The sequence below is a fragment of the Falco cherrug genome, chromosome 4 (genome assembly GCF_023634085.1).
Source record: "Falco cherrug isolate bFalChe1 chromosome 4, bFalChe1.pri, whole genome shotgun sequence".
NCBI classification, from domain to species: domain Eukaryota; kingdom Metazoa; phylum Chordata; class Aves; order Falconiformes; family Falconidae; genus Falco; species Falco cherrug.
In genome coordinates, this window is record NC_073700.1 from 7,233,449 (window position 1) to 7,258,629 (window position 25,181).

The 25,181-nt window shown below is 51.4% G+C and overlaps 1 protein-coding gene across 1 annotated transcript; it reads right to left on the bottom strand.

The window, feature by feature from the left end:
• Window positions 1-5,023: 5,023 nt before the first annotated feature.
• Window positions 5,024-13,608, bottom strand: DUSP7 (dual specificity phosphatase 7). Its single transcript, XM_005435941.4, has 3 exons — window positions 12,843-13,608; window positions 9,981-10,409; window positions 5,024-7,412 (listed from the first exon to the last, which is right to left on the bottom strand). The coding sequence occupies exons 1-3, from the start codon at window positions 13,252-13,254 to the stop codon at window positions 7,105-7,107; spliced, it is 1,149 nt and encodes a 382-aa protein (XP_005435998.3). The 5' UTR covers window positions 13,255-13,608; the 3' UTR covers window positions 5,024-7,104.
• Window positions 13,609-25,181: the final 11,573 nt, after the last annotated feature.

The following is a 25,181-nucleotide window of genomic DNA, read 5'->3' on the forward strand; positions in this document are numbered from 1 at the left end:
AGAAACAAAGACTAAACTTCATAAAAGCAAAACCCCAAATCATGAAGAATCTGCCCCTGAGGCAGTGATGGGAGATGAGAAGAGCAGGGAGATGGGAAAAGCAGAGTGCCTGAATGCGGAGACTTTCAAAATAAAGCAATGAGAAACCCAGCAAATGGCTTTACATAAGCCAGATGTTTCTCCAGGGAAAGAAACTAGGAAAATAAATAAATCTGTCTGGATTCCCCTTCCTCCACTCATACTTGGTTCCCTCACCAGATACTTCTTAAGGCTCTACGTGCTCTTGGATTGCTTGCACCACTGAGCAGCACAAAAATAATACATATCCCCCACAGATCTCTCCACAGCACAGCTGGTCTCCCTTTCCAACATGCCCCAAAGTCTCTGAGAGAAAGCCAGGACTCCGTTCTCTTTTAGAAGGACCACAGCTTTGCAGGAGAAGCTACCAGGTGGGAGGTACCTCAAATCCCAACTATCCAGAGAAACAGAAAGCAGCAGAAAACCAGGGAAAGCAAATAAGGACAAGTGCAAGTTCATCTATGAGCACAAACAACCAGAAGGAAAAAAGAAAGGCCAGAGAACAATGGTGGTCTTGCATTGCACAAGGCAGGGGAGAGGGGCCCATACTGCCCCAGCACTGAGGGGTCCACACAGCCCACAGGGGCTGGGCACCAGCAGTCTGGGGCTGTACAGCCAGCCTGGGTGTCTGCGCCTGCCGCATGATTAATTCTCAACCCATAATTAATCCCCAACCCTTGACTGAGCCATCAAAGCTGAACTGCAGCTTCCGCCCTGACCCAGCTCCCAACCCAAAAACAAGATCACGACGTGGCTGAGCAGGGCAGAATGGAGGTGTCAGGGAGGAGCCCGGAGGCACCAGAAACTTAATTCATTGCAAGCAGCTCATAGTCTCTGACTGCTGGTGCCAGTACCATCGCAGCCACCAAGGACTGCAGCTGCCATTGCAGGCTGAGGGGTTCAGCTGCTGCCAGCTGCACAGAGCCCACTTCCCCCAGCTGTTCGCCCTCCCGTGCCAGAAACCCAGCCGTGTTTCTGTACCACCATGACAGCCACAAGTCCTTCAGGCCTTCCCAGACCACCAGTTGGGGTCCTCTCAGGTGCCACCTGAGGTTTCACAAGCAGCTCCTCAGGTGTTTTGGAAAGGAAAAAGGGGAGAGCAGAGACAAAGCCAGGCTAGGAAAAGTACTCACCGAGGTAATTCTTCCTCCCCCTCAGCTACAGGCCCTGCTGGCCCAGGAAGGGGAGCTGGCACACCCCGCTGAGGGCAGCGGCGGCCATGACAGGAAGGGGTGTGCTGTGGAGAAGAGGGACACAAAATGGCTGCCACTGCCCATCCTAGGGAGAGTGCAACCCTGAGGTCCATTGCCATATTGCTCCCCACCTCACAGCTTCCCACCAGTTTAAGGCAGATAACCTCACAGATGCCACAGAAACAGCCATTTAAACTTGAGCATGGCCCCCAAGAAAGAAACACATTTTCTGCTTCATCATCATGTCACTAGCTGAATCACATGTGGCAGCCTAGGGCCCACACCACCCAGCTGGACATGGCAGCCCTCGGCACCCACCCCCCGTCCTGGCATAGCAAGCCTCCTTGGTGCAATACAAGTGCCATCACACAGCTCAGCTGTTGCCCTCACGCCACACTGGCAGTGGTGTCTCCTACCCAGATCTCACACCCGGGCTGGGGATCCAGTAGTGACCTCATGGCAGCTCCAGGAGGCCTCCCTACAGCCTGGTCTTTGGGCCTGTGCTGCTGGGCAACACTGCAAGAAGGTCAAAAGACAAAGCCAGTAGAAAGGGGAACTCTGCAGCTTGAATAGAGGAACTTGCAGGAACAGGACAAGGAGGCTGGATGGGACTCCCATGAGCTGCTCTCCCTACCTGCTGAACATTTCTTCACCCACCCTCTCATCCCAAATTACATTTGGCCAGCCCAGCTCTCTGACCTCAAGCATGATTAAGAGAAATCTTTGAGGAAGCACAGGAGCAAATGGCACAAAATCCAGAAGAAAGCCCACTTCCACACACTTCCTGAGCAGCCCAGAGCCATGACTATCACAGCCTGCGCCAGTCAGCTGTAAATACAGGGACGTGTTGATTAGCTGAACTATTTACATGCCTTCACAACACTGCAAATAGCCTGATTTGCTCACATAAAAGATAAAAAAAGAAAGTAACAGCCCACAAATAACCTGGTTACCTTGGAAATGTGAGCACCCAGATTCAGACGGTGGCAGGAAGAGTCTGCTTTCCCACGTGCGTCTCTGGATGACGCAACAGCAGGCAAGTTCAGAGCTGCAGAGGCTGACTTGCATCATGCCCAGAGCGTTTGATGCCACACCAAGAAATAAGGGCCTAAAAGAAGGGTAAGGGTAGACACAAGCAAGAAAAAGAAAGCTACAAATAATCCCAAGTCCCCTCCACAAGCTCATGTCCTGCTCATTGGGCTCCTGATGCTGCCTCCACCACCCTTTCACACCTCCCTCCTGCAGTTGTTTAGGGTACATCTCCCCTGCCTTTGCATTGTCTCTCTATCATCAACGACCACAAGTAGCCCTCATTTCACTGCCCTGGGAACCTACTCTTTGCTCTCCTGTTGCGCAAGATGCCAACAGTCACCCTCATGCTCAGGACATAGCGTCTCTCCTTGCCCTTCCCGCTCCAGCTGTGGTGAGTGGCCAGGCTCTGCCAGACATCATGGAGGGAGGCAGGATGGGATATGCTGTGCAGAGGGCTGCTGGAAGTGTTCAAAGATCAGCTACCGGGGCTTCCTGGTGGGGAAATGCAGAAGTTTAGCTCTGCCTGTGTTCAGAGCTTTGTGCTTTTGCCATGACTTGAAACGGAGGGAGAAACTTTTTGAAAGCACCTGGGACCTGTGGTTCCTCTAACTGTTCAAATCAGAGGTACGACAAAGTCATCCATTAAAAAAAAAAAAAAAGAGGAGAAAAAAAAAAAAAAAGAAGAGAGAAATTCCCACCCATGTTGCCTGAGGGCTTCTAGCATCACAAGTGAAACCCCAGGGATAGCAGATCTCTGAACCAAAGTAGATTACCTGGTTTTGTAGAGCAGAGCATCAGAGAACATCTTACAAGCAGCTTGTCTGGAATCATTGGGTTAAACAAGGAGCTTCTCCCTGCTGCGTGTGGGAAGCAGTATCTCCTTGCCAAATTCCACCAATCTGAACATAACCAGCTTTCTCACTCAGCCCATGCTCCTACGCTCAACTAGTGCTCGTGCCCGCCTCTGCAAGGGAGTGTAGACAGACCCCACACTCTTTTCTCTCTGCAACTATTTCTCCAGTATTGCCCCTTTCCTGATGTCAGTTCTTGTCTCTTCACTAAATTATAGGACGTCAGGTCTCCAAGGAAACCCTTCCAAGCCCAGAAGCACGTACAAGACATTTACAAAACTGATGGCTGAGGACCAGCTAGGCTGGCTGCTCCCTGCTGTCAGGGCCAGGAAGCTTGGAAAAGGCTCCTTTGGGTCCTGGAGGAAAGAGCACTTGCAGGTGGCAGGATGGTTTTCAGACAAGCCATGTCTTTCCACTGGTAACAGGGCTTTTGAGTGCAGCAGTGCCAGGACACTCACTCCTTGCAGCTCCTAGGATCAGGTACCCTGAGGGAGCTGCCTGCTGAGGAGCAGCCTGGCAGCTGCCTGCACACCAGCTCTTCCACAGTCACAAAGAGCAGCTGTGCTGTTCCAGCCAGCCACAACTCAGCTACCGTACAAACGCATTTACAGGGTTAATGCTAACTGCCAATATCCTATTCCACACCTTAGCAGAAAATCATAAGAGGAAATTACATGGAAGCAAATATAGCCATACACATGACAAACTGTTCTGCACTCCTTCAGTGCACAGCCAGCCTCCAGCATGGCTTCATATCTTCCTCGAGAGCTACTCCACCGTGTAATTACAGGGAAAAACCTAAAGGTCTTCTTTTCCCTGCACCAGGCAGATTTCCATTTGTTGAGCTACAAACAGGCCTCAATCAATATATAGATTCCCATCATGCAGTCAAGGAGTAAACAAACAAATTCTCACGTACACACATGTTCCCCCTTGGCTCCTGCTTCAGCCTCTGACTACCTCCCTGGCTCTGCAGCAGGCTCTGTGGCCATCAGCCAGAGCTCCTTCTGGAATAAAATCAGTTGTCTTTGGTGCTTGGGCCCTAGGATTTGAACAAGACAATACACACACTCACTTTCAGGAATGGATTAAATAGTCCTTTAATTTCTTGCCATCTAAATTAGAACAAGGAAAGCTGGAGGAGGGGGAAGGCAGCAGGGGACCCCACTCCTGCTCAGTCCTACGTAGCTATGAGCAGAGGCATGGAGAGCCACAGCTCCCTTAGCCGGGCTGCACTCCAACCCTTGGAGCCACGTTTCACCCTAAAGCATCCTCATCAGCCCCTCCAGGTTTCTCCACAAACCACTTGCACCCGCAGCCAGGGAGCACAGCGGGACAGCACAGCCCATGCAGGACACTGTGGCCAGGGGCTTGGCTCCCCACCTGAGGATGCAGGAGGGGGCTGCTGCTCTCTGCAAGACCCAGAAGTCATCAGGTAGCTGCCTGCAAGGTCACAACTCCTTGCCTTCCTACCAAAATGAAGCCTGCCATCACAACAATTGTGGGCAAGGCCTTGCCATACCTTTGTAGGCCATGCTTAAACAGTGAACAAAAGTGTCTTCAGTTTATCTGTTTATTTTTGGCACAGCGGAATGGCTGAGGTCAAAGCTGGTCTCGTTCTCAAGCTGTCCTTTGTTCTCGGGTTTATCCAATACCCCCTATCCCTCTCCTCATCCTCCCACCTCCCCCTCTCCATTTTACCACAGGTCTTAAAATTTAAGCTGTGCATGAAACCAAACACCACACTCTAACACTGCCCAGCAAATGCTCTTCATGGTCACAGAAGACTAGTAAATCAACCATAAAAAAACGGATAAGAGCAGCGTGCCCTTATAGGGGCAGAGGCTAGACAAGCATCTGACACCAACATCATTTTTAAAGAAAAAATAATATTTATTTGCAATATAAACAAAGTCCCAATATTGGATCAGTATATATAGGGTCACTAATTTTCCTTCATAACTCAGAAAGCAGAACCATTCCTCACTAACAAGCTCTCATTTGTACTAATCAGAAGATGCATCTTTTTTTTTTTTTTTTCTTTAAAGAAGACGACCACTAACAGCACAGGAAGCCTTTACAAACCAGCTTAGCTGTAATGCAATACAGATGCACTGTCAAAAAATCCCTGAAAAAATAAATTCCTCCATGAGGTAAGATGCAATTAGGATATTCTCAATTTTCTCACTCACAACCATACTTACACCCATTCTCCCTTCCAATGACCCACGATCCCAACGTTGTTGCAAACAAAACCCAACGAACAAACAAACAAAAAACAACCAGAAAACAAGGAGAAGCTCATTCCAACATTCTGGTAACAACTTTAACAAAAAGAACAGTTTCAGGATGCGACAGCGTCAAACATTCCTCCAGATGGAGATTTTTTTTTTATTTTTTTTTTCTTGAAAAAAGTACAAAAAACTGGATATTTAGAAAAAATCCGTGGCTTTTTTTTTTTTCAGTTACATGAGAGTTAAAGTGGAGAGGGAGGGGGGAGAAAGGAGGGACTACATTGCAGCCAATAAAGAAATCTCCAAATCCGTTCTGCCCTCCTCCCAGAAATTATTACCACTTCCTCCCCTCCCAGCTTGGTATAAGGTGTTTGCCAAACACTAGCCAGAAATATAAACAAGTCTTCTCAGAATAGAAGGCACGGCATAGTTATTCGAAAGAGGAAGGAAAAAAAACCCAGAACCTCTGTTGAAAGCTCCAATCATCTCAGAATTTGCCAGTTAATATATATATTCATATATATATATATAAAAATTTCTCTATTACACCACTCATCATTTCCACATCTCTTCACTCCCTTCACACGCTCCATGCGTGACGATTCAGTCCCGTCCCGCTACACAATCCTTGCTCTGCTCCAGGCGCTCGCTGTGTTCCCCCCTCCAGCCCGCACACGTGGGAAAGAATAGAGTGTGCACAAGAAACGCCAACATCACAACCACCTTCTGTACTCGGGAAGCTGGAATGGTTTCGGGCCAGCTGGATGACATTAAGTCAGTCAACAGGCAGCAGAGAACGAAGTGGGGCTCAGACATGCTTCTACCAATTCTGGAGGCTACAAGTTTTACCTCTGGCAATAGCAAACAGTGTTTTTGGCAGGGGTGGAATTAAAAAAAAAAAAAAAAAGCTTGCGGCTTAGTCACCTTGGCTGAATCAGTGCAGAGTTTGTGATTGTGAGTGCAGGAGTGGTGAAGGGGTTGCATTTAAGCCCAACTGGCCTTCACACATAACAAAGCTTCCTACCAGATGCTAACAACAACAGCAGCAGCATGTATCTCTCTCTGGAGTACCCAGTAATATGCCAGGACATACCAAGGCTTCACAAAGTGTGCAAAATGCATTTGGTCAATATAAACATTTGATTAAAAAAAAATAATAAATGATCAAACAAGAAACAGAATAAAATACTGGTTTTGCAACCTCGTCTGTACAAACAGTCAGGAACTTACATATTTAAAAAGAGTTTGAACCCAAAGCTCGAGTAAGATCTACCCTCTCTTTTCTTAAAAATCAAAAAAAAAAGTAAACTTGGGTTTTAAAACAGTCTTGGCCCAACACCTTTTGTTCAAGGTTTCCAAGTGCATAAATCTCCTCACTTTCCACAGCAAGCTAACCCCCGGTAGCTCTTCACATGTGTGCGTGTTCTGACAGTCCCAATGCACCCAGGAAAGCGGTTATTGCCGGTAACAGCTGCGTTCAAAACGCTGTAACATCGCCCGTATTAAATAACCCCCTGTAAAAAGACTACCTCTTCAAACCACTTTGATCAGGATACTAATGAACGGCATTAGCCTTCTTAAAGCAGCGATCAGGCACCTCTGCCCAGAGAAGCTAGTCGTTTCAGAGCTGCCTGGCAAGACAGATACTTTTGTAAGAGTTGAAATGCTCAAGAGAAGCCATTCGATGCTCAAGTTCCCGACCAGGTGGCATCCCCTTCATGTGGACTCCAGAGTGTTCAGCTGAAACAGGTTGTGGTTGGTGGGGGTGGTGAAGTAGAGCTGTTCGCTTGGCGAGCGGTTGTCGCAAGGGCTGTTGAGTCCCAGAGTTCTCTCAAAGTCCAGGAGTTGGCCCATGAAGTTAAAGTTTGGGGAAATGTTGGATTTTTTCCTTTTCACAAAGTCATAGGCATCGTTCAGGGACAAGTTGAGTTTTTGCATCAAGTAGGCGACAGTGACTGTTACAGACCGGCTGATGCCAGCGAGGCAGTGAACAAGGATCCCACACTTCTTGGAACGGGCCTCATCTGAAACAAGACAAGGGGAAGGGGGAGTCTATTATTCTGCACCAAAAACGCGTGGCTTTGGAGCAGGGCCAGGTGGCAGCTGCAAGCTCCCAGGACCAGGATGACTGCCAGAACTGGATCCCTTGCTCCTAGTGACACCATCTCGTGTCCCTCTGACGCCCACATCTCTCCCCAAAGGGCTCCTGAGGTATTCCCACTGCACGGCAAAGCTGCATATTCCCATTCCATACAGCAAGGCCAAGCATCTCACGTGCTTGGGAAGTATTAATCAAGCCTCGCAACACATCCCTTGCCTAGGGAGCATCAGTAGCCTTTATTCAGGGAAATGGAATAACCCACAGAAGGCAGGTGGAGCTGGAGACAACAGCTCCAGGGAGATGCTGGGGGTGGGGCACAGCACACCCACCTCAACACCAACTAACCAGGGAATGCTGCGCGCTCGATGCAAGGCTGCAGCCCCAGCACCACACAAGCCATTCTCTTCTGCTGTTCTTGTCCTCATTCTACTAGGAAAGTTACGCGAATGCAGTCGAAGCCAATTTAAGCAAAGCCTGAAGTGCAGGAACTTCCCTTATTGTGAAATTGTTCTTTAGGATCGACAGAAACGCACTTCACTACAAACAAATGCTTGTGTTGGAGAAGACTCTCAGGATGAATGGTAGTGGGGAGCAGGAATGCGAGCTGGACCAAAAAATGGCGAGAGAACAGCGACGAAATTTCCCCTCCCTTGCCACCGATTGAAAAGCACACACACACTCATTGTCTCTTGCACAGCCAGAACAGTGTGATCCCTTTATGAATTGACATCTTAGTGCTGAAAGAGGGACACGCTGCTGAGAGCGCTGAATGCACGCAAGTACCCAGCGCTGCTTACTTCTGGGCAGCCCTATTTGAAGTTAAGTCATTTGACTGAGAGCTTGACGGGGAGGGAGAAGGTGGCAGGAGAAAGAGGATCCTCGGGCAAAGCCAGAGGTAAGAGACACTCTGGCACCACAAGCACAGGGAAGGGCAAAGAAGATGCAGGCAAAACAAAATCCAGACCCAAGCCACAACAGGTTTTCTGTCCCAGCCTCCAAGACCAGGCAAGAATTTCCAGTACAGTGGGCAATGCCCCCACACCCCATATCCAGCCCTCCCCCCCCAGTCTCTCCCCATTCAACATTTTTCCTAGACTTTTTTGCCTTTCATCTGACCTGTGTCGCATTTCTTGGTGTTGGGTTTTAGAGTGAGGTAATCCTCCATTTCCTATCATGAACTGGAAAGCACAAGTTCAGTGTTCAGAGACATCGGCTGACTGCAGCAGACAGATCCCAAATGCCACATGCCAGCAGGGACCGTGTACCTCAGCCCTGACATTTAATACCACGTGTGGGAAGTGCAGACGGGACATCAGATGGGTCCCTGCTGCCACACTGAAGCTGCTGCTTCTGACCACAATCGTATTAGTAGAGGACAGAAGCTGGGGGCAAAGGAGAGCAGGTGGGAACCAGGGTTTCCAAGGCTGAAGAGCAGCAGAGGACCTAGCACAGCTCTGCCCCATTTCAGGCCGTACAGCACAGCAAGCCAGCACATGCAGCAGGGTCCAAAACAGGGGCAACAAAGCAGCATCAAAACAGGCTACACAGATTTCAGTCTGAAGGTAAAGGTCCCCCTCTCCTTTACATATACCACTAGTTGTAATCGCATATGAACCCATAGGTCTTTTAATAGTTAATGGTGGTAATGACTACCTGTGCCATTTATCCCCCATAAATCAGATCTGATTAGGCTAATAACTGTCACAAGCAGACAGCACAGACCACGCTGGAAGTCTACATCCCTACTCAGCCCGACAGACACCTCTTACAGAAGAGAGCAATTTTCAAAGTGAATGCTAGCCTAGGAGCCAAGACCTGCCTCCCTGCACCCTTCCCCACAACCAGCCAAAGCCGTCTCAGGGGCTGTCTGCACAGCGGTTTTTCCAGCTGAGCTCTGCAGGGTAATTATAATCACTAACTCATTGTGTTGACACTTACCTTGGGAGAAGTATCCATACAAGGAGTTAGTTATGCTAGGGCAACTTACAGCAGGATCACAACTAGACTAGCAAATCCTCTCAGCAGAGGAAAATACCACCCTGCACCACTCCCACCCCCCCCTCGCAAGACTGTAACCACACTTGGGGCTAAGGAATTGCTGGCACCAGTCACATTAATGCAACTCCCATCAACACTCATTCCCAGAAAAGCAGGCAAAGCAGCTTCCCTCTACCTCGGTTCAGCCATTCCACACAAGCGCACACTCATACGAGGGCAAGAGACAGCGGGGCTGGTCCTACCACTCGCAGGTAACTGGCTGAGGTGCTGCAGCAGGACTGAATCTAGAAGAGGAAGCTTTCCTGAACCCAGCCAGGGCAGCAGGCACCAGCAGTGTTACCCAGCACCTCGACAGGGCGACGCTCAGCTCCTAAGCCAGCACTGATGCTGTGCCCTGGAGAGGTGAGGCCAGAGACAAGTAACAGCACTGGGAAGTGGCTTGCCACATTCCCAAGCAGTGAGTATGAAAAGACATGTTCTGCCAACTACCTACCAATGAAAGCAATGGCCTCGGGAAAGAACTGCGAGAGATTCTGGCTCCAGTGATCTGAGATGGGGATCTGCTTGTACTTGAACTCTCCGTCATGCTCAAACATGTTTGGCAGGTTGGGAGTCACATTCAGGATGTATTTAATGCCGTATTTGCCCAGGACATCCAAGTTGGTTGAATCTTTGGCACAGCCCAGGTACAGGTAAGGTAGGATCTGGACCGGAAAGGCAGGCTGATTGTTAGGGATGGGACTCCCGTCCGACTCTGTGGCACTGCTGGGTTCCCTGTCGGATTCACCATCTGAGCAGTCTGAGCTTATCCGCAGCCCTCCCAGGCCAAGAACTGATGCCGGGGGAGAGTTGCTGGGCGAGGAGCTGTCAAGGTTGGTCTCGCAGTGCTCCGAATATTCGGTCTGAAACTTGTTAAAGCCACCTGGGAAGGGGGAAAGGAAAAAGGGAAAGGGAACAGGCAGAGACAAAATCATTTAGATTGAAAGAGACCTTTGGATCATCAAGTCCAAAAAGATGTTTTGTTCTTCAGAATGGAAAATCCTTCTACCTGGCCACATGTGCATGTTACTTAGCAGGTCTTTGCCAGCAAGATGTTAGTATACCTTCAACTTCACATCTAGAAAGGCATCTACCTGCTCCCTCATCTTCCCTGGTCAGCCTGCTACTGAGCAAACAGGTCCTGGGAAACCACAGTGTTTCTTGCAAAGTTTGATACCGCTTGTGATAAACATGGGCCAAATTTCAGTTGCAAAAGAAACAAACATCCAAAAAGAAAATCAATGGCAAGAGACAATCTCGCCTTGTTTAGCTCCTCAGAAATAGTGGTCTGGGGCTGTTTAGGCAAGCGCTATTATGCCACCTAGACAGAAATGCACAGAAGTATCTGCATCTGAAAAGATAAAACAAGAACAACCACCACATACCCAACCCAGGCACTAAAACCCAACAAAACAATTCACCTTCAAGCAGGAAAAAAGACCGTAAGTTTTGCCAAAGAGTGATCCTCACACCTATTTTAGCACTACAAACACATTTTGTGACAGTGTCGCAGGTTTGTCCTTCACCCAAACCGCAGCAGGCTTGAGGAGGGATGGGACCCTTCGCGTCTGCTCCTAAGCCCTTTCCTCCAGCTCCTTGGCTCAACAGCTTGGGAAGGAAGGCAGAGGCAGGGAAGCAAAAACCCCACCGATCTACCTCCCTTCCAGGCAATATTAAACCGGAGCTCAGCCATCGGTACCTGACACTGACAAATGGTTTAATTAGAAAGGCCTCCTGGAAACTTTGTTAGTGGGTTCGGCGGTTGCGGCAGGGTCACTGAGCAGGACAGACAGCTCCTGCCACATCCATTCATGAAAAAGGCTCGTCCTCGTCCTCCTCCTCCCCCCCCGCGCCGCCAGACAGCGCCGAGGAGCCATTTTGGAATTTTAATTGGAAACATTTCCCACCGAGGCTCCCGGTAAAAGGCAGAGAAAGGGGCTCAGCTCCTCCCCTGCCCATCGGGGAGAGCTTAGGAGTAACTTCAAAGCTGCTCCTGCCTGCCAGGGAGGGGGACGACGCGGAGAGAAAAGGGAACACAAAGCGAAGGAGCAGTAGAGCCCATCGGGAAACCCCCAACCGGGATGGGAGGGGGTGGGGGGCTCCCCCGGCGACACGGACAGGGAGGGAGGGGGAACCGGGATCAACGCCTGAGTTTGTGTGTGTCGTCCCCCCCCATGTCACCTTTGAAGGAGGCTTGTGCGGGCAGCGCAGCCCTTAAGGCTGGTCCCCGAATACCTGCCTGTCCCCCTGCTACCCCAACCCCTTACCCGGGGCTCCCCCGGCTACCCAGAAAGGGTCTACCAAGAAGCAGCAGTGTTTTTTAAAGAGCTGCAAGTAGCAACTTTCCTCACCACTCTCCCCCCGCCGCCCCCCCCTCCCCCCCGCACGCCTCCGCTCTGTTATTTCTGCCTCAAACCCGCCACCCAGCGACCGGACTGGGAGGATGGGAAGGGTCCCAGCAGCCCAGCTGTGGGCTCTGCTCAGCCTGCTGCGGAGGGAGGCCTGCTGGGATCTTTCAAAATGGCCAAAAACAATCCAACATCCCACCCCCACTCCCCCCCCAAAAATCCCCAACAACCAACCTCAAAGCCCAAATCACCGCCGGCGCTCACGGCAGGGCATGTGCGGGGCTCCCCGCTCCCCCATCGCCCTGCCCCGGGGAGCCGCCGGGCTGCCCCCTCCCAGCGCCGCCGGCATTCCCAGGGAAAGGGGGAGACAAACCCAAGCGCTAGCTTTTTCGGGGGGGGGAGGGGCAATAAGGAAAGGGGAGGCCTCTCCTGCCCCCCTGAAGTCTGGCCATCCTTTGCGGAGGGGCTGGAGCGGAGCCCGGCGCCGGTGCGGGGAGCCGCCGCAAGGCACCGTCTGGGGAGCGGAGCGAGGGGCGCCACCGGGGCGGGGGGGGGGGGGGGGGGGGAGGGGGCGACAGTGCCCAGCCGGGGTCGGCTTGGGACAGGGCAGCGCCGGAGGGGACGCCCCGGCGGCAGAGGTGGGGGCGTCCCTCCTGCCGCTGCCGGGGAGGCGACGCAGGAGAAGCAGGGCGCTCCCGGCCACTTCCAGCCTGCGACCATTTTGTGCGGGGGATTAAAGCAGGATGCAGTGTAGGGGGGATGTGAATACGTATCTGTGTAAAAATAAAAATAAATCAGGCAGAGGGAGGTGGGCGAGGAAAGAAAACAACCCAGCCACCTCCGGCTGGGCAAGGGATGGGCGCCCAGCGATGCAGGGGCCGGCTGGGGGCTGCGGGGGGACACGGGGGACGCCGGCCACGGGCTGCGGGAGCAGGAGGGGGCTGGCGGAAGGGCTGGGGGCACCTCACCTTTCAGGTAATAGGCTTTGCAGCCATCATCGCGCAGCTTCTGGAGCAGCAGCCCCAGGACGGAGGTGGCGGCACCACCGTCCTGCCAGTCGGCGGTCGCCTCGTCGTAGAGCAGCACGGTGTCGGCCTTGCAGCGCTTGACGAAGCGCTCCTTGTCCTCGTGGTTGGGGATGATGGAGCGGATGGGCAAGTTGCCCTTCTTGAGGCGGCGGAGCATGAGCCCGGGGATGGCCAGGTTGATGGCCGTCTCGATGTGCGAGCTCTCGAAGAGCTCGTGGGGGCGGCAGTCGAGCAGCAGCAGCGAGCGGCCGCCGCCCGACTCCAGCTCCTCCTGCAGCCACTCCGCGCTCTTGCACGGCATCGCCGCAGCCATGGGCGCCCGCGGGGAGCTCCCCCAGACCTGCGTTTTCATGGGGCTCGGCAGCGGCGGCCGCCAGCGCCCGGCCCACCGGCCACCCACGCAGCGGCCGGACGCGGCCCCGCTCCGCCGCTCCCCCGGGCCGGGGCTGGGCTCACGCTGTGCCGGACGCGGCGCCGCTCCGCACGGCCGTAGGTGCGCGCTGCCTGCGGCCCGGAGCGCGGCGGCCCCCGCTCTGCCCTACGCGGTGCGCCCCATCCCGGCGGCCTCAATTAAAGCGGCGCTTCGCCGGCGGCTCGGCGTGTCATGCCTCGGGAGGCGGGGCGGGCAGCGGGGCCGGCCGAGCGGCAGCATGCCCCGCCCGGCGCGGCTCGGCTCGGCGCGGCTCCGCGCACACGCACCGGGCGGCGCGGCCCCGAGCGGAGACCCCGCCCCCCATGCGCGTCACCGCCTCCCGCCGCGCCCCCAGCGCCAATGAGGCGCGGCGGGGGACGCGGGTTCACCCTATATGGGCAGAGGGCGGGGCCGGCGGCGGGGGCAGAGCGCGGGAAGGCGCGCGGGGGCTGCGGACCCTGGCCCCGGCTGCGGGGAGCCCGGGGCCCAGTCAGCCCGCCCGGCCCCGCCGCCCCCTCCCCGCCGCCAGCTTTCAGCCAAAAGTTTAGTAGAAGGTTACGGCAGCGAAGTGAGGCGGGCCGGGGGGCGGGGAGGCCTGCGTGGGTTTTGAGTGGGTCGTGCGCGGCCCCGCCTCGGTCTTTGACAGCAACGCACCGTTCCCAAAGAAAATTGACTGAGACTCATTAAACCTCCGGATTCCCTTTCGTTATCAGAATGAGCTTCAAAATAGATGATTTTATCTGTGCATCCTCGGTTATTTTTAGACTATCTTCCCTATTAGTATCCACTACTATAAATACAAACCTTTCATGCTGCAAAATCAAAATTTCAAGACAGGAAAGTAACTGGAGGCATCCTTCTGGTTTCCTTCTATCTTTTACGTGCCTTTTCCTGTGAACCAGTCCTCTGGTACCAGTTTTCCATGCCTCATGCAAACTGTGCCTGTTACAAAATAAATTTGATCTTTCTCTTTTTAATGAGCGGGATGACATTAAAAATGTGGGTTTGTATGAGCTGATTCTGTTGCAGTCTATTTTCACCATGCAGGCAGTCAAACACTGATGAGTTGCTCAGAGAGGTTGTGCAATTTCCATCCTTGTTGGTTTTCAAGATCTGACTCGGCACAGCCCTGAGTAACCTGGGCTGACCTCAGGGCCGACCCAGCTTTAAGCAGGAGGTTTGACTAGAGCCCTCCTGTGGTCCCTTCTCACCTGGGTTATCCTACAAGGTCTTGCTCTCCAAATTCCGGTGGGCATGAGTGGGAAGGGGAATAGATCATCCTCCCTGGTCTGGGACAGATGACCCATTCCTTTTTTTTCCTATCTTGTGTTCTCTTCTACCTCTTATTACAAACATTCTCAGCAAATACCATTACAAAGGGAACAGCCAGGGTCTGTGTCACCAGCAGATTCCCAGGATCAGCAACCTCACTAGGTCTCAACAGGGTTTTTTCCCAGCTGGCTGAATTTCAAGACCTGGGCTGGATCTTGGGTAACAGATCTTGTTCCTTAAAACACCCACACAAACAAACATATGTGTGTGTGTGTGTGCACGCACGCGCACACACACACACACAGTTTTAGTCATAATGTTGTTTAAAACTGTGCTGTTCAAATGGTGCTGTCTCAAGGCAAAGACTACAAATTGGATTGTGTTTGAAGACACTTTTCATCCAGTCAAGTTCTGCTTTTCTCAAAGCCAAGATCTACTACTGAAACCATAACAGAACCACTGTTTCCCCAGTGGTCATTTATATACCCTCAACACATAAAATATCCCAAGGAGGCCATTTCCCTCTGTCTTCAGTACAAAAGCGGCACAAAAGCTGGAGTCCCTGTCTCCTTTTAGTCTAATTCCTAAGTCTGAATCCTGATGAAAATACAGACTCAACACAGCACTTGAGCACATGCTTAACTTTGAGCACGATGAGCATCCCATTGCAAAACACTTCATGATTTCAGCGGGCCTGTGCTCTGAACCGTTCGTGGATTTCATCGGCATCAGCAAAATAAACGGCTCGCTCTACATCACTTTTTTTTTTGTGACTCAAGTGTGCCCAAGAAAGCGGAACAGCAGAAGCTGTCCACTTCCCCTTGCCCAGTTTATTTTTACCGCTGGTTGCTGTGGGAAGCTATTGTGATTCAGTGTTGCAGTAGGAAGTTACTAAGGCTGCTCTTGCAGCAGAGGATGTTGAGGTTCTTATGCAAGCCACAGTCACAGTGAAAATAGCTGACCTTTCTGTTTAGCAAAGCACCTTCAATTCATAAGGGGAACAGCAGCGGGTTGTGCAAAGGACTCACATCTGCAGCCAAAGCCCTTAGCGTACTGCAAACAGTGTCCAGGAATCTTATGGGGACTCCTCGGCGAGGGGGAGGCAGGTGTAACCGCCGGCATGTGGTGCTGTGAAACCAGAAGAGAAATGTCTCACCTCCATTTTGCGGTCGCGTTAGCAACCACATCAGTTTCGGGACAAGCTCCGGGCTCACCACCTGCAGAGGCAAGCCCAGATTTCTCCCTGATGAGGGCGAAAGTAAAATAATCTCACGTAACACCGGTGTGGCACCCTCTGCCTGCCCAGCCAGGAGCTTAGGGACATTGGGAGAGATTCCCCCCCCGGGCCGTCGGGAACACGGCTCGCCCCGGTGATTCCGGGCTGCAGCCCCGCCGGCAGGGCGGGCAGGGCGGGCAGCGCGGGCCAGCCTGTCGGCATGCTGCCCTCTGGAGTCAGCCGCTCCGAAATGCACCTCAGCCACCAGCCAGAGCCACCCACCGCCCCCCCAGCGCCGGGCATCCTTTGCCAGGCCCTGCATCCTGCCCGCAGCAGCCGGGGCTGCCCTCCAGGGGCATTGCTTGTATGAAAGACGGCATCTCTTCTCTGCAGAGAGCGTGGGCATCCCCCTCGAACCGCCTCCCAAGGAGAAGGCACCTCACATGCTCGAGGTTTCCCAAAGCATGGCAGATCTGGGGTCCAGGATGCTGTGTGCCAGTGCCTCCATCAGCACAGTGGGGCTGCCAGGGGCTCGAGGGGCTTGGTGGTGTTTGCCTCACCATGTACATGGCTTTGCTGACAGCTGGACAATCAGCACGTGTCCAGAAATAAACAGCTTTCGGCTTAGCTCCAAGGAGTCCCGAGTGCTTGCGGCAAGCACAGCACAAAGCCATAACCACTCCACACGCAGATTGCCATCGTCGCTGTGCCATACCACAGCTGGCCTTGGGTTTCTCATATAAATGGTCACGTCCATCTTTCTGGTCAGTGTTCAGCTGCAGAAAGGCTCTCTCCTCCAATGGTCTTTCTGCCCAAGGGCCAGCACAGTGACTAGCGACTTCCCCACGCCCACAGCCACATCTTGCCGGCTTGGCTTTGGCTTGCTTTTGTTCTCATCCATTCCAGTCTACTGTGATGCCATGGCAGCTGCCATCTTGGGCTCCCCGTTTCCATTGCCACCGCATCTCTTTTCGCAAGTTCTCTGACTGCCGAGCCCACAGGCTGTGTTTTGATGTCTCTTCCACCTGGGTCTTCTTCATCTTGCGTTTTAGAAACAAAGACCATGAGTCATGGCAGAATGTGAGGTAAAGGCATTGTTACCAGATATCTACCCAGAACTTATTCCAGGTTCTGACATAGCCCCTGTGGTGGCATTGCTCCCAAAGATGTGACAGTTGCTACTTTGAGCCAGGGTCTGAGTAAAGGGCAGAAGATGTCATACCATGAGGGGGGCTCATGGTACCAACTACAGCTTAGAAGGCGGCTAGGGTTCCCAAGGATATGAAGAGTAAAGCAAAAGGTATTTGCAGTCAGAAGGTGCTCAGAAGTTAAACCACATTTTCTTCTTAAAAATGAACCTCTGAAAAGTCTGTCTTTGCTTTTTATTTTTTTCTCTTTTTAACATGCACTTTCTCAACAACATTGCACCCCAAAAGGATTTTCCTTCCAGTCTCAGCTGTCAAGGTGGCCCTTCCCCCAACAACTCTGGGCTGTAACAGCTAAACCTTACTAGGACTTATTTTCCCACTGCTCAGTCAGCTGTTTTCAACATCTAATAACAAGTATCAGGTATGATTCATGGCCCAGACATCAATCCATAAAGTTATTAAGCTCCTTCTAGCAGGAATCTTCACCTGTCTCAGGTACCTGTGGTCAAATATCCATCAGTACCAGAGACGATGCTTCTTCCTGGCAGTTTAAGGACAGACTGACAACTTGAGGCAGTATTTTGCGAGTAGTATTGCAGCTGGAAATTTGCTTGGATGACCTGGGCTCCCAGGGTAGCTTCTGGTTTGCTTTGTGACATTAAGTGAAATCACAATTTTCCATACTGCACTCTTCTCATCTGTGGAATGGGGCTAGTGCCTCCCCATCACCTTTGCAAGCATTTGGGAAGCTAAGGAACAAGGGAGGTGGGCTGATGTGATGTTAACATCCTCTTGCAGCACTGAGTTTCTTGGACTAAATCACTTTTTTCTATCTTTAAAAAAAAAAAAATAAAAGCTTTTACTGAACTTCAGCTTTCCTTCCTAATTACTTAATTGAGGTAGCAGTTATTTTGTCAGGGAAGGGCACTTGTTGATGATTTACCCCATGTTTCATTAATATATGTAAGAAGTTAACTCCTGGTAGAGAAATACATGCATGGTTTTAACAGGGGGAAAAAAAAAAAAGCCCCAAATTTGCTTTCTACTCCTGCACTAATTTGTGACTATTTTTATCAATGTTAACACTGAGCCGGGGTAAAAATACTCCTAGAAAGTTTAGAATTTACATTTGTCTTCATATATATTCAGCAGAAATCTAGCTTCCCAGCCTCCGCATTGCCTAATCTGGATTCATTAGCTTCACCCACCCCCAAGAAAAATGTCAGATGACTTTGGCCTGGTGAAGCATTTCACCCACAAATGCTCAGCAGGAAGATCTAAGTGCAGTGCTCTCTTTTCTGCAGTAAGCTGGCCCCGTGGAGCATCAGCTCTGACACTGCAGGCATCTGACGTGGTGATGGGAACAGATTCATCCTTCCCAACACAGCCCTGCTTCAGGGCAAAGTCTCTGGTGGGCTCCATCCTGCTAGGATGCTGAGACCTGATAAGCATCTTTTCCCCTGCTGCCCCAGCAAAGGCAGGTAGATGTAGGCTGAGGAAGAACTGCCACAAGCAGAAAACTTTGTGAGCATCTTATAAAGCATGGGGCAGCCATAAGCACGTGCAGCCTGTACCACCAGGTCCCTGGGTGGTAACATTTTGCCTCTATTAAATGGGCATGGCATCATTTGCCTCTCAGAGATGCACTTTTGCTGCAGAGCTGGAGACTTTCATGTAAATGTGTCAATGAATTCTGGTCCAAAGACAAGAAAATTATTCTCTGGCATGTGCCTGCAGAAGAAGCAAACCAACTCCTCCTGTGCCAAAGACAGTAGGCATGTGCAGCCAGGAGGCAACAGTCCCACCTTTGCATCTGTGCAACCCGACCTGATGTGGGAGCCTTCTCCTTGGCCTGGTTCTCATCTTTCCACGGTGCACTTCTTCAGGTAGACCTAGAAGCTCTGTGGCAATCGCAGAGGGGTAAAGCTGCATACAGAGTGCTGCAAACCTTGGGGAACACGGTTCAACATATCTGCAGCAAAAATCAAGACTCCAAGAACCCCATTTTTCTGTTTCTGTGATCATCTCTTACAGAAGCCCAGAAGGGCTGAGGCTGGAGGTCTTTCTGAGGAGCGTCTGGCCCAACCTGTGTCTTGCCTCTGTTGGAGCAGGTACTGCATCCCGGTTAGGTAGTCCAATATCTCTAAGGACTCCACAGCTTTTCTGGACAACCCAATGCAGTGTTTGGCCACCCTCACAGTGAAAGAGTGTTTTCTTATGCTTAACTGCCACATCCTATGCTTTAATTTGTTCCCATTTCCACTCATCCTTTTACTGGGCACCTAAGAAAAGTCTTTCTCCACCTTCATGGTTTGAAGAAACCTCCGCATTTTATGGAAAGGCTGTGCTTCCATCTGGGTGTAAAAAATCCAATCAGTGGAGCCAAAAGTAATTTTTCTGGGAAATATTGGCCCAGCTTCTCACAACAGTTTGGCTGGGATAGCTGGTTATGTAAAAATATGGAAGGTCCCCACGCTTTCTGTGAAACCCAAGAGAGAAAGGCGACTCATGTTAAGCAGGAGCCAAGAGCCCCCATGAGTTCCACCAGCAAGGGAGAGCAGCTCCAACCTGATTAAATTGGGAAAACATAGTTGAGCAATGACCACTTCCCTTCTTCCTTGCCTCAGCTTCCTGGGCTCCAGAGTCCTCCCAGAGGAAAAACCGGAGATATTTAAGATAATTTGTCCTTTTAGCAATGGGCTTTAAATGAGCAGGCGTGGAAGCCATGTGCCACTATCCTTCCAAAATCCTCCCCTGTGAAGGATTAGAGGACAGGGAGGTTCAATGCTCCCTTTGACATTAAACCCTCCAGAGTCCATCACTGCAGTAATGGAGCAGGGCAGGGTATTTATGGGACTTAAAAAGCCACTAACATCTACTCTCAAGCCTGTCTTATGCATGTATTGGACACAGACTGCACAGCATGTAGTTCAGCATATACCTACATACCCCATTTATAATCATTCCTCCACCTTTTGTATGCCAAAAAAAGCCCTTCCACCTGTCACAGCACTCTCCAAACTATCAAGCTGCGGCAAGGTCTTTTACCATCTCATACCAACACACTCTTCGTACAGTCCCTCTGCTGCCTTCTCCTTGTCTCACCTCATCCAGGGCCCACTGTCTCTTCTCTTGCTTCTCCCACAGCTGCTCTCTCCATTGGCTCTCAACCCCTTAACAGAACCAGCCACAGCTGCACCTTGTCTACATCGGCCAACCCGCTGCCCCTGAAGCCAGCCCACACCTGTATATTATCAGTGATAATTAACCCAGCTTCATTCTTCTACAATTCCCCCCCTTTTTTTTTAACATTTCATACCTTATGTTTTTAGCAATCATCATAACCTTTTTACAAATAATTTTTTCATACAGTCCTCTATAATTCCTCTACATCCTCCTTAGAAAATAGTCAAGAGAGAAATCGCCCAAGGCAGCAGGACCTGTTGGTGCTATCTGAGCACCTCCCCTCTGATCCGCTCAAGTCTCCATCGCCTCCCCAGCTCCGCAGTTTCAGCATCCTCGGCTGCCCGCCCTGTGCACACGTCAGATCCTCGGCAGCTTCTCCGAGGCGGCCTGGCTGTTTTCAAGAAGCAATTTCCTGCAGAGAAATATTTCTTTTTCAAGGAGGCTAAGTGGCAAGCTTCCTGGTGCAGGCTTTTCACAGGAAACAATTGCGAAAGCAGCTTCGCCACCCACGAGGAAGGGCTGTGAATGAGCAGGGCGGGCGCAGGCTGCACCCAGCTCTGTGTTCCTAACCCAGCTCCCCCCCATACATGCCAGGGGGTGAGTTTTGTGCCCCTCGCCCATGTCTCCCAAGCTGCTGCTGGGATGCTGGCTTGGAGCAGGGAAAGCAGCTGGGCTGGGTGCAGGCAGCGCAGAGCCTCCCGGGGACAGTGGTGCATGGCCCCTCCAGCGCCCAGCCTGTCCCTCCAGTGGGAGAAGGTGAGAGAAGCCGAGAGAAGACATGGTGACACTGCCAGGCTTTGGCTCGCCAGCCTTCACACTCTCCCTCCACACTGTTGCTGGCTCTGGTTTCAAGCAAGGCCACCAAATACCAGGCCAGGCTTCCCTCTCCACCCTGAGCCGGGTGGTCACTGCTCCTCAGCCTGGTCCTGCGAGAAGACGTGAACCCTGCCAGGCCTTCTCCCTGCTGCTGACAAGTGAGGCACTCCTGGTGGCTTTGGCAGTGCTGCCTGGGATTTACAGGGTGACAAGCTCAGAGACAGACTCAGCAATGTGGCGGTGCACCACATCCCTGCCTATCAACCAAACCCCAAACTGCACCAGTTAATCCCCTGGCCGATGCAGAGATACTGGGGAAGGAGGCTGTACCGTGCTGCTGCTTCTCACCATGGGTGGCTTTGAAGTCAATCTTTGTTCATATACTCTTATTCCAATGAGCAGGGCAGGTCTCCCAGCCTGTGCATACCCCCGCGCAGCAGTGCTTTTCATTGACACAGTTGTTCTGGTTTGGATGTATTTGGATGGGCAACCCAGGGTCCTGCCCCACTTTGAGATCTCACCACCTATGCTGTGGCAACACCGCTTTTTCACTGAGAAGTTTTACTGGCCATCCATGAAGATGCTCCAGTTCCTGAGGTTTTTTTCTTGCATCAAGTCCTCTGGTTTTGCAACCCCTCGTTGCGATTAAAATAAAACTGAACAAAACCCAAGAAGCCATTTCTGTGAAGTGTTTCAGGAGAAAGAGCCTTGTTCCCCTTTCAGAACATGGGAAAAAGACTTCTGTTTTCCTCCCTGGGTTGGTAATGTTCAGCTGAACCTCACTTTTTTCCCAAAAAAGTTTAGTTTGCAGGAAACAAAGTTTTACTTTGAACACAAAGCATCTCTTGGGACAATGTCTTTTTTGCTTGCCTTTTTTAAAATATATATTTATCAAAATTCCAATTTTCTGTGAACTTGTTCAGCAATCCCTGCCAATCACTGGTCGAGGCTGTTTGACACACTTGGGTACACATATATGACCTGCAAGAACATGACCCAGCACAGGGGGAACCGGACCAGCTCTCAGGGAAGAGGCTGGTCCCTTCTCAGTCACCACTGGCCTAATTGTGTGGTGCTGGACAGGTCCCTTCCCTCTGTCTGTGTCCTGTTTCCTGACCCTTGAAATAGGGTTAAAATGCCGCACTCTGCTGGACCTAAGAGTTTGCAAGAAGCACCTGAACACCCACAAGATGCAAGTCCAGTTTCCACCAGTGGCAGCAGTGCTTGGTGGTGAAGGAGGAATCAAAACCTTCCTTCTTCTCCCTTGGCCTGCTGGCAATGCTCTTCCTAATGCATCCCATGATGTTGCTGGCTGTGAGAATGCATTGATGGCTCATGGTCAACTTGTTGTCCACCAGGACGCCCCCAGGTCTTTACCTGCAAAGTTGTTTTCCAAGTGGATGGCCCTCGGTGTGTGCTGGTGCATGAAGTTATCTCTCTCCAGGGGCAGGAGTTCACACTTCGCTTTGCTGGACTTCATGAAGCTCCTCTCTGCCCATCGAGGTCCCTCGATGGCAGCATGACCCTCTGATGGATCAGCTGCTCCTCCCCAGCTTTGTAGCTTTTAAAAGCTGATGCACTTGGTCCCATCATCCAGGTCACTATTCAAGAAGTTAATACTGGTCCCAGTGCTGACCCTCAGGGCACACCACTGGCCTCCAGCTGGACTCTGTGCTGCTAACCCCAACACTCTGAGCATGACCATTCAACCTGCTTTTAGTTCATCTCACTGTGCACCGGGAAGGACACACTGGCATAGTGTGGCAAAGGAGACCTGTCCTCTGAGTGCCGTGGTCCTGTCTTGCTGTGCCTGCCCAGCTGCTGAGCCACGGCAAAGATGGGTCCCATGGTTCCTTGCTGTGCTGTGGGCTGGGGGGGAAGATGCCACAGTTTTCCCAGATGTCCTCCAAAGCCCCTCAGTGCAGCATCAAGCAATTTGCCTATTTCACAACAGCCAAGCCCCGGGAGCTTTGCTGGACCCTCAGCCCAGCCTAGCACCCCAGCAAACACAATGGACGAGATCCTGGATGATATCGGCACAAAAAAGCACTGCACAAGTGGCACTTGTCAGATCCCACCTGAGACACCACATGCATTGTCATGCCTGCTGACAGCAACATCTCTGAAAGGTTCTTGGGGGTCTGGAGCTTGCTCAAACATGGCTTAGAGGGGCCAGCCTCGATGGCCAAAGGGGACGTGGTGGGAAGCTTTCCCAGCTGTAACAACAGCCCAGCTTTCACAGGCAGCTGCTACAGCTGGGATAGCCCTGGGACATGTGCAAAGCTGGGGTGGCAGGGAGAACTCACATAACTTAATAACTCAAGTGGTGGAGCAGGGAGAATAGGATGGGCTTTGAGATACATGCTTCTCCATATCTGACCACTGACCACAACGGCAGAGGACACATGGCCTGGGGACACACAGAGCACAAGGAAAGAGATCCTGCAAGCAGCTTGTGCCATTTCAGCACACGCATGCTTTGTGCCTGTGTGTCACTCTTTCTTCACTCCAAACGTGAAAAGCAAGGAAGCAGTGATGAGAGAAAGAGTTGACCAGGCAACTTCTAAGCAAACATATCCTGTGGAATGAGTCACCAGCTTTGTGTAAGAAGCCAGACTCATCACTGAAGGGAGAGGGGCATCAGGCAAGATGAATGCTCCAGGGAGATGCCTGCAGCATGATTAAAAGGCAACTTGGACCTTGTGTTAGGAGACCCATGGGAGATGGCAGGCAGAGATGTGAGATCAAAGCCAAGCGGCCTCTGGGTGTGCCCACGCAGCTCAGCGTGCAGCGAGATGGCCCCAGCCCCACAAACCAGCTGGCCAGCAGGACACAGTGGTAGGAGCACAGCTCATCGGGGTGGGCTGCTCCCAGGAGCTGGAGAAATCACAGCATCCACCTAACCCAAGCTTTTCTCAGCAAAGGTAGAGAAGGCTTGGGTCTGGGTGGTGGCAGTTCTCACAGGGAACATTATTTCCTTGAAAACCACGGGTATGCAGGTCAAGTAAAAGCTGTTAGCAAAGTGGCATCAGACGCACCGAGCCGGTTGAGTCAGAAGGTAATTTCCAACACCATGTAAGGTAATTTCCGAAGACGAGGAGTGTTTCATCATCGTGTTTTCCTGGTGACATCTTCAGCTGGTTTACTCTTAAGAATCAGCCTTTTGTTTACTATTTTAGCTTACTTCCCCATGGAAAGCCTTTCATTTACTCCCCAACATTACCTGCAGCTTTTCATCTGAGTGGGTGAAGAAGGAGGTGGAAGAGGAACAGCTCTTCAACAGCATGGCCGGTGTGCCAGAAATGAAAGCTTTTTTTTTTAAGCTATTCATAAAGATAACAAGAGATGAAAAGGTTGTGTCGGTAGGGGAATCTACTCTAGCTGGAAAACGTGAAATACGAGAATGCTGCGGCCTTTTCTGCTGAGGCCCTGGCATTTCTGATGTTGTGTCTCCTAGGGTTTGCCCTATGGGGCAGATGCCCCAGAAGGGCAGCCAAGGTGAATGGATGGATGGATGGATGGATGGATGGATGGATGGATGGATGGATGGATGGATGGGTGGGTGGGTGGGAGAGGAGCCCACCAAGGGACTCACACCCATCCTGGAGGGGCTGCAAGGTCTCAAAGAAGGAAGAAATTCTGGCTGGGAAAAGAAATAAATCTCAGACCCCCAACTTGTTGGGTGAAAGGTGTTGGAAATGCAAATTATTCAATTAAAGAACTGGGACAGGAACCAGGGGTGCCAGGCTGAGCTGTTATCTGCTACATCAACTGCGAGTCTGGCTCAGTATTTCAAAATAAAATTAGTCTTGCAGTATATGTCTTTAAATATTTAAATTACTTTCAGTAATTCATATGGTGACATTTCAACAAAGTACACCAAGCAAACGGCTCCCAGTGCTAAAAGGAAATGTTTGCAGGTAATAATATTTAATTTAAGAGGGAACAGCTGATATCAAGGCAGGATCTTAATGCTGAATTCAACCTACATTCCTCCCTGAGACAAGAAATGAAGAACAAATCCCTGGGCCTCCAAATGGTTAAACCCGCGGAGTGGCATGATTAAAGTGCTGGTCCCAGGCACACTGACAGAGCTATGAATTATGTGCATGCCAAAATATTTGCAGGATCAGGGCCACTGTGCAGAGCTGCCTCATGGGCTCCCAAAGGTGGGGATGGGCAGCTCCACGCCAGGAGGTGAGGACCACTGGCACTTGGCGATGCCAGCC

Bases quoted from the DNA above. Each gene is read 5' to 3' on its own strand.
- DUSP7 (XM_005435941.4), bottom strand. From the start codon at position 13,254: ATGAAAACGCAGGTCTGGGGGAGCTCCCCGCGGGCGCCCATGGCTGCG. The intron at 10,410-12,842 runs GTGAGGTGCCCC...CCCCCTTCCCAG, and splicing joins CAAAGCCTATTACCTGAAAG to GTGGCTTTAACAAGTTTCAG. The intron at 7,413-9,980 runs GTAGGTAGTTGG...GTCTTGTTTCAG, and splicing joins CGAGGCCATTGCTTTCATTG to ATGAGGCCCGTTCCAAGAAG.